Raw genomic sequence first — 12,922 nt, 5'->3', positions numbered from 1 at the left:
ACGCAGATACCCTGTTCTAATTTTAAAATGGGTTCAAATTTAAAATATAAATACAATTATAATAAGAGTTTAATGGATATGCACTGACAGTGTAAAATAGTTTTACACTGTCATCCAATAGAAAACAAGCAATCCGCCATGTCATTAAAACTTTTTTAAAATAAAAGTGTTGTGTAATTGGATACATGAGTGTGATTGGTTGACAGTGTAAAACTATTTTACACTGTCAGTGCATCACCCCTTTTCTCTTATAATAATTAAAAGACACATACAAATTACATTTATGTATTAATCAATAATATATTTAATTATAATTATTTTGGGTTTCGATCTATCTCAAATTTTGTATGTATTAAGTTTTTATTATAGCATTTTTTGGATTTTTATCATAACATTTTATTTATTTCGATTAATATTTATGAAAAAAATTGGACCTTTTAAAAATTTGGGGCCCTGTGCTGTAGCACTTCATGCACATGCACAGGGCTGACCCTGGATCTAAGTCAAGTGTTCAGTTTAACTTGAACCATAAGCTTTTTATGAAGTTTGATTTGAATTAGACCTTATGGTGGTTTGAATTGAACATCAATATGAAGTTTGAAAAGTGGTTCTGTTAGCCTGTTTCGAATTAGTGACGTGTGTAATTTTTTAAATCACAACACTCTTTGACTCGAATCACAAGACTTTTGATTCGAATTATGCGACCAAATTTTCTTTAGAAAAAGAACTGTGATTCGAATCATGCTTTAGTGTGACTTGAATGATAGACACAAATCATGTTTCAAATCTTGATTTGTGCAACCAATTCCTCACTTTACAACCTTGGATTCAAATTATTCTTTCTTTGATTCGTATCTTAACCTCATGTTTTGATTCGAATCAATTTGTATTTTCTTCATCTTTTTGCGCCTAACCTCTAACACAAATTTAAACTCTTTAAGTGTGTTTTTTTCCTGGCTGGTCATTCAGTAAGCCAATAGGCTTTTAGTTGGTTAATCTTATTGATTGACAAAAGGATATTCATCAAGACAGAGAAGTCTCACAATGAGATTTCCCCATAGTGAGATCTGTTGAGATCCACACCTATACTTTCAGAGAACTTGACAAACTACGGGTTTCATCATTAACAAACACACTATCTCTTTGATTCAACCTTGTGAAAAAATTCATAGAATGTTGATGTTGTGAGAGTTTTTAACTATGTTGTGTGTGATTCTGTAGATACCCTTCACCATCTTCAACCTCATATCAAGAAATCATTGTTGTGGTGCTCAACTTTAAATATTGAGTGTAACAGGTAGATATAAGGTACATTAGGAAAGCTGGTGTTTTTTGTGAAGTTTTTGTTGTGTGTATAAGGAAAAAGAATTGCCTTTTGTCTATGGTATTTGATGACGATCATCCATCAAGGGAAGAGTTTCTATATACTCCATAGAAGATTTCAGTGTAACTGAATAAGGTTTCCGCAGAACGAAGTTGGGAGTTGTCTAACTTTTCTTGGTTAGAACAATCACTTAGATAAAGAATCAGTAGAACCATGTGATATGAGCATACTAAGTCATAACTTGTCATCACAAGTGCACTAACACTTTCATAACCATCCTCATTAGAGTCAATCAAAATCTAAACATAATCTCCTTTTCCCTCTCTCGAGACAATTCATCTTGAAGTGAACGATTTGGTGACAATACAAATATTTTAAATCCGACTTATCAAAACCCTTAGATTTGTATTTTGACCTGGATCTCTTTCCCTTTTGGTTTCCTTTACACATTTTTTTTTAAAATTAAGATTGCTTGCATCTTCACTTTTTACAAACCAAAATTGTTGTCTCTGAAATATTTTTTGATGTTTCATTTGGAACTCTTGGTGCTCACTTGTAAACGTAACCCATTTTCCCACATTGGACACCACTTGTTGTGAAAATTGATATAATGAGTTACACCGAGAATGATGATATGGAAAACAAAGAACAATGACGATCAAAATAAATGACCCCACACAAAATTAATTTGTGAAATTGTGTTAGCAAATCCACACACACAATTTCCTTTGCTTAAACTAGTTAGAAGATTGACTAATTTTTCTCGAGGCTATTTCTTTTAGTTGTCACTATTTTTTGTCTCACACATCAAAATTCTCGGTGTTTTTTTTCGAACCTCTCAATTTCACAACAATCAACAACAACAATGACCTCCGTATCTAAACAATATCAGTAGTGGGCTTTCCTACAGTTTCCAAACTAACACCAATAGTGGCCTTTCTCACTAGGAAATTTCTTTTCCCACCCTTGTATAGTGAAACACACCTCTGAAAACCCAAAAACACATCTCCGAACACATCATGAATCATTTTTGCCAAATATTAGTTCAAAGGTGCATCAACAAAAATATTTGGGGTGTATTTGAAGATGCATATCCGAAAACATCCCTCAATCCATTTATTCACTCAGTAGAATTTTTTTGATATGCATCTTCAAATATTTCTAAGGTGATTTCAGATATGCATATTCAAAACTTCCCTGCATGAAATGCGGGTAGAAACATTGTCTAAGTTTGTATGTTTTTTAATCTAAAGTCCTTTTAATCTGACTAACTGTGCCATAATCCATAATTTGATTCAACCATTAAAATTTCAAAAAGGGTAATACATTAATAACTAAAAAAACATGTCATAATATTACAAACATAGTTCACACAATATAGAAAATATTGGAAAACATCTGAAAATAAAAGGCGTAACCTACTGCACATGGCTCCTCCTCTGCCGTCGGTAACCCAAGGCATTTCGTGCCTAAGTAAGAATAGGACGTGTTAGGGAAACCACATCATTGCCACCTCTCTCAAACAACCCAATCTCTATGCCCTATCTCGTAATACGCATAATATTCTAACAGATCAACAACACATCAACGACATGGTCATCCCTGACCTTCTCATTCTCCAGAATCTCATCATGGGCGGGCCTAGGTGAAAGTCTAGGAGCGTCTGGTCTCATGACATGGTGTGGCACAGAATAAAACCAAGTCATGTAACCCTAAACATAATGCCACTGACTAGTGGCAAACATACTCTGATACTCCTCTGGTACTAGATAACTCTCGTAATCCACCAGTATACCATCAAGATGTCTGCAGACGATGCTGGTAGGAGCAACCATCAAGGGGGATCTCACAATGATTTGCACAAATCCAAATTGACGTATGCATCACTCCAGCAGATACCTTTACATAATATTACTCCCACATGCCATCCACCAGGTGTAATATGAAATGTGGTCAAATGGAATAATGTCTCTGTGAGTAGCGTATGGTGTCTAGTCAATGTTATCATACTGAGTCTTGTCAATATACACACAAAATGACCGCATAACATCATTCCATCTACGAATGCAATACATGCAAGCACGTGGGCGATCCTCAGTATACCCTAACACACGATCAACCCATGTATGCGGAGAAAATGTGATATGATCCATTCTTGAAAACGAATAAGAAAAAATACATTAGTAATAAGTGTAAAAGAAATTATTTTTAAATTTACAGTGGCTATGAAAATTACAACCAGCAGGGTGTAGGAGCCTGTCATTTGCTTTGTCATCTAAAGAGAACCTTCGCTCAGCTTGGCGTACAGGTATATAAAGCATGCGGCCCCCTAGTTCCACTCATTATTGGCCTCCAACTAATATACGTGCGTTGCACTTTTGTGGACAAACATGGACGTGCCAACTAATAATAGGAAGAAACGCCTCAAAGCACACTCTCGATGGTATGTAACCTGTAGATCATCGTCGTCCGCTTCCTCAACCAACTCCAAGTTTTGTTCATAAAGCTCTTTCAAGAATGAAAATTTAGCATAAGCACATTTGGTGTTCTCACACTGTTTAAGGGCTTCCATTGGGCCAACTCCCAAATAAATCACCATCGTCTCCTGAGCTTTATCGCGTTTGATCCTAGAATGATCAAGTAACTTCCCCCTAATGGGAAGTTGTAGAAGGCAAGCGACATCATCTATAGGATGATAAATATTGTGAATCTTTCTGGCATGATTAATAGATTTCAAACAATCATGTTCCTGCGGTAAAGAAAAATATAACAACATTAGTCGAATTGATTTTTTTTTAAACAAAAAAATTACAACCGTTAACAAATATACCTCTCTGACCCAGACATGCGGAGCAATATGGTCTCCATAATGTATCAGTAATGATGTGTTAATGAGCCCTCCTGGATAAGAATCTGCAAGTGGAGGGAGATCATCACTTGTAAAAAGAGCTTCCTCTTGGTGTACATGAGCCTGTGATGAGGATCTCTGTGAGAGGCGGCTTATAGAACCCGACGCTTCCTCGTTGTGAGTCCTAGGGGCAGGGAACCACTTTGCTCTGGCATGCTTATGTTGAAAGGCCCTCTCGCGGCGAGCGAACATGGTTAGGGTTTCACGGCTGAGTCACATTCTGTTGTTGTTTTCAGCCAATATCCTGGAAAAAACGAACCAAAAAATTAGTTTTAAATTCTCTAAATTTCTGTAGCAAGAAGGAGTAAATTCAAAGATGCATCTCCGAAAACCAAAAAGGACCCATTTCGGAGATGCATCTCCGAAAAAGCTTTGTGTTTTGCTTCAATGGCAGAAGCAGTTCCTAATTTTGCCATAACCACCCAAAAGCATCCAAATTATAGTGCACGTTTGTAACATTACCTATTTCGAAATCTAATACTACCTAATGCATTAAAAGCAAACTATTTTACCTAATACATTCATCAAAAGTAAAAAAAAGTTAAATGAGAAACTTACTCATAACAATATTGAGGAGGATAAATACTTTTCAATGTAGTATGTGGAGTGAGTTGGGATTGGTAAGATTGAAGTATATGTTCTTATGTTGCTTGAAAAATAGATTGGAACAATGTTGCTCACGAGCTCCAATGAAGGAAGAAAAAGATTCAGCAAAATGAAGGAGAAGAGAAAGGTCTGCGCGCGTTATATATAGATTAAAAATTTTCGGAGATGCATCTCTGAAAATTTCCCTTAGTTTGAAAACAAACAGTGAAAATTTTCGGAGATGCATCTCCGATAATTTCTCTTAATTCTGATATGCATCTGCGAACAAACTGTGAAACACATTCGAAGATGCATCTCCGAATTAAAGTTTGGCAAAGTGAGGGGTGCTTAACAAATAGCCCTTATTTTGTGTGAAAATGGTGCGTCTAAAGATGCTTCTCCGAATTTAAGGAGGCATTTTTTACTTTTCGCCAGGGACTTGGAAGAACATTAAAGCATGGGAAAAGAAATTGCCTCCTCACTGTGGTAGCCATAGTCCACTCTGCCGCTCATGTCTAGCACTCAAAGAGACAACCTAGACTTCTTGGGCCAAGGACTTAACAAGCTCATGTCGCAACAACTGCACAAAATCTTACTTATGTGGATGTTCAATTAGCACTGCATATCTTCTCTATTTCTCCCGGATTTATTGTACATGGACACCGACTCGATTTCTCTTTACGAGCAATAATATTACTATTGACAATGGTCATAATATTTCAATTATTGTGGACATGTATAATTACCTAACCATCATCATCATCTATTAACTTAATTACCTAACTATCATCATCATCTATTAACTTTAAACAATTTTTTACATGCACCAAAATTAATAAAAGAAATCCCGTCTTTCTTAGAAAATCTACCATTGATAATGATGTTATTATTGAATTTGATTTATTTGATTTTTCTGCAAAGAATTTTCAAACGGGAATGCCTTTAATCAGATGCAACAGTTTGAGTGACTTTTATCCAATTTCCACAAGACCAAATACTACAACTCTGCCAATATGCGATCGGGAGGGGGATGAAACCACTTGATGCCAGAACTCGCCCCCGAACCGGACTAAACCGGTGGTATAAAGCCAAAAAAAAAAAAAAAAATACTACAACTCTGCCACTTTATCCACAGAATTATGACACAACCGATTATGACATACGAGAGCTCATATCTTAGGTTGCCTTCACCAAAACAATTTTCTTATATATGATATGTTTCTGAACAATTTATTTTTTATAATTCTTGTTCTCTTGAAAAACAAATAAACCTACAATTTTATAACTCTTTGTATTCTCATATTACAGTTTTTGGATGCCTTTGCTAACCTCTCATTTCATCCAATTCTAGAAATAAATTACAACCTCAGTCAAAATTACGTGTATTTTTGGATTATCCACCCAATTATAGGGAATATAAATGTTACAAGTTGTCGAGTCGTAAAATATTTATCTCTAAACATGTTCGACCTGTGTCCAACTCGCCCATGACTAAATTCTAACCACCTCTCCCCAAACCTCAATCTCAATGGTCCTACCCTCGAAACAAACAGTTAAAGGGTATATATAGTTTCCAGTTCCAGTAGGCATATTATCATGAATCAAGTTCTGACAGTGACTCCTACTACAACAAAACAGATTATACCTTGAGCAAATAATGAATTGCTAACTTACATAACTTAGTTTTTATATACTTCAAATCTAAGTACATTCATATTGATAATGAGTCTGCTTTGCAAGTGTGCTCCTTGAAACTGGAATTCACTTGGAATTTATCACAACTGTTCTCCAGTCTGCGACCAATAAAAAAGTTTCACATAACTATAAACTCAAAGAGAACGATAAACATTATAAATTCTAGATAAAAATACTAACCAACATCTCATGATCTCCAGTGATTTCTTCTATCAACTCATACAGTGGCTTATCAGCACTGTTGGGAACAAGAGCTGCAAATGCAGCTGACTTTAGTCCTGCATAAAAGAAGTTACAAACTGCGGAGTAAGGTTTCATTGCCAACACACCAATAAGGCATAGTTGATGAAATCATTCTGTTAATTGAACACTTTAACGCTGAACAAATTTTTGTACCGGTTTCTTGGAAAGCATCAACAAACATCATCATCTCCTCTCCACTTAAACCAGATAAGAAACATATTCGAGGAAGTGACTTGTCTATCTGCAACAAGGCACGCAATGCTTAACATCATATATTAATAGCTACTTAATTCTATATTCTCATAGCTTAGGTGTTAGAAAACCTATAATAATGATCCTCTACTTAACAATTCATGCAAAGAAATGATGGATCCGTAAGAAACAGCTGCCAAACAACACAACGGTGAAGCTTATTCTGATTACAAATTCATTTCTACAAACTATTATCTCTGTTAGTACAAATTCATTTCTATAAACTATTATCTCTGTTAGTACAAATTCATTTCTACAAACTATTATCTCTGTTAGTAAAAACTCATGAACAAATGCCAAGGGGGCAGAAGTTATATGAAAACAGTACAGCACTTGCTGTTAAAAAAATACTACCTCGACATCTTCCAATCTCTCTTGTGATGTATGCATTGCCTCCCAAAGTGATCGCGTAAGCATGTCTTTGGTACAATAGATCACCTACAAATGCAATATATGTTACATTTGGTATTTTTTTTTCTGTCAATTTATTTAGGATTAATCGAATTTCGGTGATAGAGGCATAAAATACATAGATATTCATTATCCTTGTTTTTCTTATGCGGTGGCCACAATAGATTGTGCTATATGTGATTTGCCTTATCAAAATTCTTGATGTTTTTTAAACAAAGTAATGGTCTATTGAGAACTAAGTTTAGCTTATTGCATCATCTAGGTCAAATAAGTCATCATAGACTGAAGAAAGTAGCAGTTGTACATTAAAGCAATATTTGGTTTTTCAGATTATTAATTTCTTTTCCAGTCTCCTCCATTACCAGGATTAGACTGATTGATCTTGGTTTAGCAATAAAATATAAACATGAAAGACAAGAAACAAAATGTTACCTTCAGAAAATCACCCTCTAACTCTTTCAAAAACTGTCGAATCTGCACAAGATCGGATAAACTATTAATGAATGACACATTTGAAAAAATGTAAAATAAAACATCTTCTTCCTATATCTATTTTGTAATTTAAGCAAACAATAATTCTATTAATCTATGAAGCACGGACACCGGAAACACGATACCGACACTGAAACTTCCACACTAGTAATAATATGAAAAAATGAATAAATTAAACATAATCACAAGTGTCAGTGTCAATTTCAGACCCGGACACTGACACACATTTTTTCAAGGGTGTCGATACTACAGAGCTATTATCAAATTGGGTCATCATGTTGAAAGCATAAGCAATAATCAGAGCAAAGAATGGCTTAGAACAATGAGAGACAAAAAAACATAAGAAAGTAGCACAGCATGTATAAGGATTATTGCACAAATCACCTTGAAAATTTCATCTGCTTCAAATCCCAACAACAATAAGGCCTGCAAAATAAAAGAAACCCCCAAATTTAGGTACACATGAAGTTAGTTCAAAAATGGTACAAAAATGAAGCTAAATTGGAGTAAAAACATGTAGTTTGAATGGAATAAAAACTAACCATGACTTACAGGTGGACCATAACTTGGATCCTCAGAGTTAATAGGAACAAATTTTGAGTCTTCAACTAATTCACTAGGAATTTCTGCATCATGGCAAAATTAACATTTGAAATAGCAATTTGAAGTGAGCAAAGAAGCTTAAAATAAAACTAACCTTGAGAGGATGCTTTTTGAATCAAGTTGAGCTTGTTGGAGTTGAAGGAAGAACATGGAGAAAAAGAAGAAGACAGTGAAAGATGGGAAAGTGCATAACATGAAGGAGACATTCTCAAAGAGAAGCAATTCATAGAGATTCCAATGCCAAACGACATCATCTTGCTGCAACTTCCCAAATTTATGTTATCCTTTTTCTTCTTCTAAAAACTAATATATACACGCGCACATTGTGTTTTATCCATTTATTATAATGGGTTAAATACCTTTTACCCCCTGCCAAATAAGCGAGATTTGGTTTTGTCCCCTTTAAAAAAAAATTGTTGCGCAGACCTTACCAAATTGAATTTCCAACCATTTAAACCTTTTACTATGTTTTTACATAGAATACCAGGTTTTTATCCTACGTGTCTGTTACCAATGCCACGTAAGCCATAGTATATATGTTATTGTTTTACAATTTTCATTTTACCCCCTGAAAAAAATTAGGTCAAATCATTCTGAGAAAAGCAAAGGCGAAAACGAAAGTTAGGGCAATGGCGAAATCGAAGAAGACGAAGACGAGCAAGACGAAGACGAGTTAGTCAAAGAAGACGGCGCGGTCAATTCATAGAGATTCCAATGCCAAACGACATCATCTTGCTGCAACTTCCCCAATTTGTGTTATCCTTTTTCTTCTTCTAAAAACTAATATATACACGCGCACATTGTGTTTTATCCATTTATTATAATGGGTTAAATACCTTTTACCCCCTGCCAAATAAGCGAGATTTGGTTTTGTCCCCTTTAAAAAAAAAATTGTTGCGCAGACTTTACCAAATTGAATTTCCAACCATTTAAACCTTTTACCATGTTTTTACCTATAATACCAGGTTTTCATCCTACGTGTCTGTTACCAATGCCACGTAAGCCATAGTATATATGTTATTGTTTTACAATTTTCATTTTACCCCCTGAAAAAAATTAGGTCAAATCATTCTGAGAAAAGCAAAGGCGAAAACGAAAGTTAGGGCAATGGCGAAATCGAAGAAGACGAAGACGAGCAAGACGAAGACGAGTCAGTCAAAGAAGACGGCGCGGTCAAGCAAGACGACGCAGTCAAGCCAGAGTGAGAAGACGACTCAGTCAAGCCATTCAACCAAGAAAACCAATGTTGTGAACAGGGACGAACCTGTAGAAGAAGAAGTTATTGAAGATGGAAAGGTACGAATTTTAGGGTTTGTCATTATTTTAGGGTTTAACAAATTTTAGGTTTTGTCATTATTTTAGGGTTTAACAAATTTTTCATTTCCTTAAAAATTTTCAGAATATGCATTTAATCAGTGTTGTTTTCAATCATGGAGGGGAATTTGTGAGCATGGGTGACGGGGATATGATATACAGGGGAGGGGTAACGACACATGTAACTGACATTCACATTGACAACTTTACCATGATTTGCGTTAACAAGTTGTTGAATGAGTGGGGTTACAGTGAAGGCACATTTAGGGTATGAATAAAGGTTGTTGAAATTGATCCCAACTTTTTCCAAATTAAGAAAGATGATGACTGCTATGATGTAGCTGCATTTTCTTATGCCAATGAAGTAGAGCGTGTACTGTATGTAGAGCACGATGTAGTAGATGTCTCATTTTCAGTTGTTAGTCCTAGATGTGTTAATGAAATAGATGTTCAGGATCATAGTGATGAATAAGTAGTGGAAGGATTAGGAGATAGTGAAGGTTCTACTCAAAATGTTGTAAACCATGATGAAACTGCTGTAGAAACACAGGCAAGTGTAGTTATCCCTACTGATGCAACACAAGCAAGTGAAGTTATCCCTACTGATGCAACACAGGCAACAGAAGTTATCCCAACTGATCCAGCTCAGACTGACTATTTTGATGGAATTTCTGATGATATCATAACAAGCCTACCAGACATCACCACTGCACAGAATTACAAAGAGGCCAACAAGAAAAAGAAAGTAGTGAAAGAGCTCAAGCCAATGAGAAAGAGGTCAAGTGAAAGAATCAAGATAAATTGGTTTAAAAACCAAAACCATTTACAGGGCCAGGTTCCAATAGTGACCAACCAATGTCATTGACAGCTGAAGAGGAGGGTAGTGGATCAAAGAAATCAAACAAGAAAGCAAAGAAATATAATCCTGTCTCTTTATGTTTTGTCTCATGTTTTATGTAAACTTTATGACAATGTTATGTTTTGTGTAAGTTTATGGTGTTTTGAACAAGTGATCTTTGACTGATCTTTGAGTGGTGTAAGTTAATGTTATGTTTGAACAAGTTAATGGTGTTTTGTGTAAGTTATTGTTCTGACAGTATAAGACTTAATGTCTTGATTAATATGAACAACATTTTGTGCTCATTACCTGTTTACAATTTATTTTCTGGTGCACAATTGATTCATTACACCTTATAAACAAAACAATGAGGTAGTTTAATACATCTAAAGCCATAAATTGTAAACAAAATTTTCCATTAATTCATTTGAAGTTTACATAATTTTCCCATCACAAGACTACAACAACTTAAACCAAACATACTATAACAACTTAACACAAGCACACTACAACAATCTTATTATTATAGAACTCTACTGCCTAAATCTTGAACTTCAAAATCACTGCAAACAACATGAAGCCCATTTTCATCTGAAACATCTTCTTCTGCATTATGGTAACTTTCAACTTTGTTTTTTCAAGCTTTTTCACTGTTATTTCCAACTTCACCAATGCAACATTACATTTCTTGCATTCACGATTTTCACTCTTTGAACTTTCACCCATGGCTGTGGCAAATTCATCGTCCCATAAAAACAAGTCACAAGAATTAAGACCCTGCAAACATCAACAAAAATTGGCATAAAACACATATATATATGTTGAGTCAAATTAACCCAGCCAAATATATAAATCATACGACATATTACCCCAGCCAAACGACACTTCCAAAACTTCCGGTTTCTATTTTGCATTGTATTTGCTACCCACATCTTCATTGGCAAACGACAACCACACTGGGGAACACTCGTAATCTCATGCGAGTTGCTGCTTCCATTGCTGTAGCTTTGTTCCATGCCTATTAGTGATGATGACGACGAAGAAGATGATGAAGAACAACACTGCGCAACCGTTGATGATGGACACGATTTGCCAAACCCTAGTGTTCACAGTTTTTGATTTGGGGATTTTATGGTCCGTGAGGAAGAAGGAGGGAAAAAGATGATGATGACCCAACGTGGCAATTGGTTTAAAAAAAATGGCACTGGTAACAGACACGTAGGATGGAAACCTGGTATTCTAGGTAAAAACATGGTACAAGGTTTAAATGGTTGGAAACTCAATTTGGTAAGGTCTGCGCAACAAATTTTTTTTTAAAGGGGGCAAAATCAAATCTCGCTTGTTTGGCAGGGGGTAAAAGGTATTTAACCCTATTATAATATAATAAGGAATAATACAAAAAAAATATAATACAAAGAAAAAGAAATTTATTTACTGTTATCGGAAAACAATAAAACTAAAGAAGAATGAAGGGTTAAAATTTCTATCAAATCAAACTAGTCATTAGGAATTTATAACAATATTTTCAAACAACAATTACTTTTTCTATAAATATGTTTAATCTCACACCTCAACTGTGTTTGATCTATGAGAATGAAATAACATTTTAAGATATGATCATGTTAACTACAAACTAGTCATTGTCATTCTTTAACCTTGGACTAGTCTCTGAGCTCAGCCGAATCAACAATAGATGGATTATGGTAGTAAAAAAATCATTAACATAAACTCTCATTGAATCTATAATGAGACTCCCACAAGTTTAAATTTTTATATTATTGAAGTTGGACTTATCTGATATTGAACTTAAACAATTAATAGGAGGAAGCTTCAATTTCACATTTATTTTATGAATTTTTTAGCATGACATGATAGGCTAGATGAAGCAATAAAGGATGATCAACAAATTACAGATATCTCTAAAGACTACTAAAAAAATTCTTAAGATTAAAGTAGCTTCTAGATGTCAAAAAGTACATGTGTGTATTTTCCCTTTAAGGACAGAGAGACTTAGGAGACCTTATTAAATTTATAATAGGATATGATGGTGAGGGCTTGCCTACAACGGTGAGAAACCTTGTACGGTGGTATTTTGAGGTGATTTAAGAGATATATTCACGTGAGGTGAGAGGCTCTGTTGATTATCGGTGATGCTTGATGGCAAGCGTGTGATTACCGACAGTTATGTATTAAGACTATAGTGAGCTCATTAGGGTGTAGAGAATAGGTATCACTTGGGATGTGTCTTTCCTCATAC

The 12,922-nt window shown here is 35.0% G+C and overlaps 2 protein-coding genes across 2 annotated transcripts; both read right to left on the bottom strand.

Moving 5' to 3' along the window:
• Positions 1-6,370: 6,370 nt before the first annotated feature.
• Positions 6,371-8,813, bottom strand: LOC131635561 (uncharacterized). Its single transcript, XM_058906189.1, has 8 exons — positions 8,608-8,813; positions 8,463-8,536; positions 8,295-8,336; positions 7,851-7,892; positions 7,362-7,445; positions 6,909-6,996; positions 6,693-6,790; positions 6,371-6,610 (listed from the first exon to the last, which is right to left on the bottom strand). Exons 1-8 carry the CDS (start codon positions 8,765-8,767, stop codon positions 6,593-6,595), a joined length of 606 nt encoding a protein of 201 aa, XP_058762172.1. The 5' UTR covers positions 8,768-8,813; the 3' UTR covers positions 6,371-6,592.
• Positions 8,814-11,205: 2,392 nt separating this feature from the next.
• On the bottom strand, positions 11,206-11,681 carry LOC131635578 (uncharacterized). Its single transcript, XM_058906213.1, has 2 exons — positions 11,535-11,681; positions 11,206-11,442 (listed from the first exon to the last, which is right to left on the bottom strand). The coding sequence occupies exons 1-2, from the start codon at positions 11,679-11,681 to the stop codon at positions 11,206-11,208; spliced, it is 384 nt and encodes a 127-aa protein (XP_058762196.1).
• Positions 11,682-12,922: the final 1,241 nt, after the last annotated feature.

The sequence above is a fragment of the Vicia villosa genome, unplaced genomic scaffold (genome assembly GCF_029867415.1).
Source record: "Vicia villosa cultivar HV-30 ecotype Madison, WI unplaced genomic scaffold, Vvil1.0 ctg.001512F_1_1, whole genome shotgun sequence".
Taxonomy (NCBI): domain Eukaryota; kingdom Viridiplantae; phylum Streptophyta; class Magnoliopsida; order Fabales; family Fabaceae; genus Vicia; species Vicia villosa.
The sequence above is the reverse complement of the archived record's forward strand: the minus strand, read 5'-3'. Positions and strand labels throughout refer to the sequence as shown.

What these genes read in the sequence shown, in the direction of transcription:
- LOC131635561 (XM_058906189.1), bottom strand. Translation starts at nt 8,767, where the DNA reads ATGATGTCGTTTGGCATTGGAATCTCTATGAATTGCTTCTCTTTGAGA. An exon ending in TAGAGGGTGATTTTCTGAAG is followed by an intron (nt 7,446 to 7,850) that starts GTAACATTTTGT and finishes TTGCATTTGTAG; the next exon opens with GTGATCTATTGTACCAAAGA. An exon ending in TGATGCTTTCCAAGAAACCG is followed by an intron (nt 6,791 to 6,908) that starts GTACAAAAATTT and finishes TCTTTTATGCAG; the next exon opens with GACTAAAGTCAGCTGCATTT.
- LOC131635578 (XM_058906213.1), bottom strand. Translation starts at nt 11,681, where the DNA reads ATGGAACAAAGCTACAGCAATGGAAGCAGCAACTCGCATGAGATTACG. An exon ending in GGAAGTGTCGTTTGGCTGGG is followed by an intron (nt 11,443 to 11,534) that starts GTAATATGTCGT and finishes TGATGTTTGCAG; the next exon opens with GGTCTTAATTCTTGTGACTT.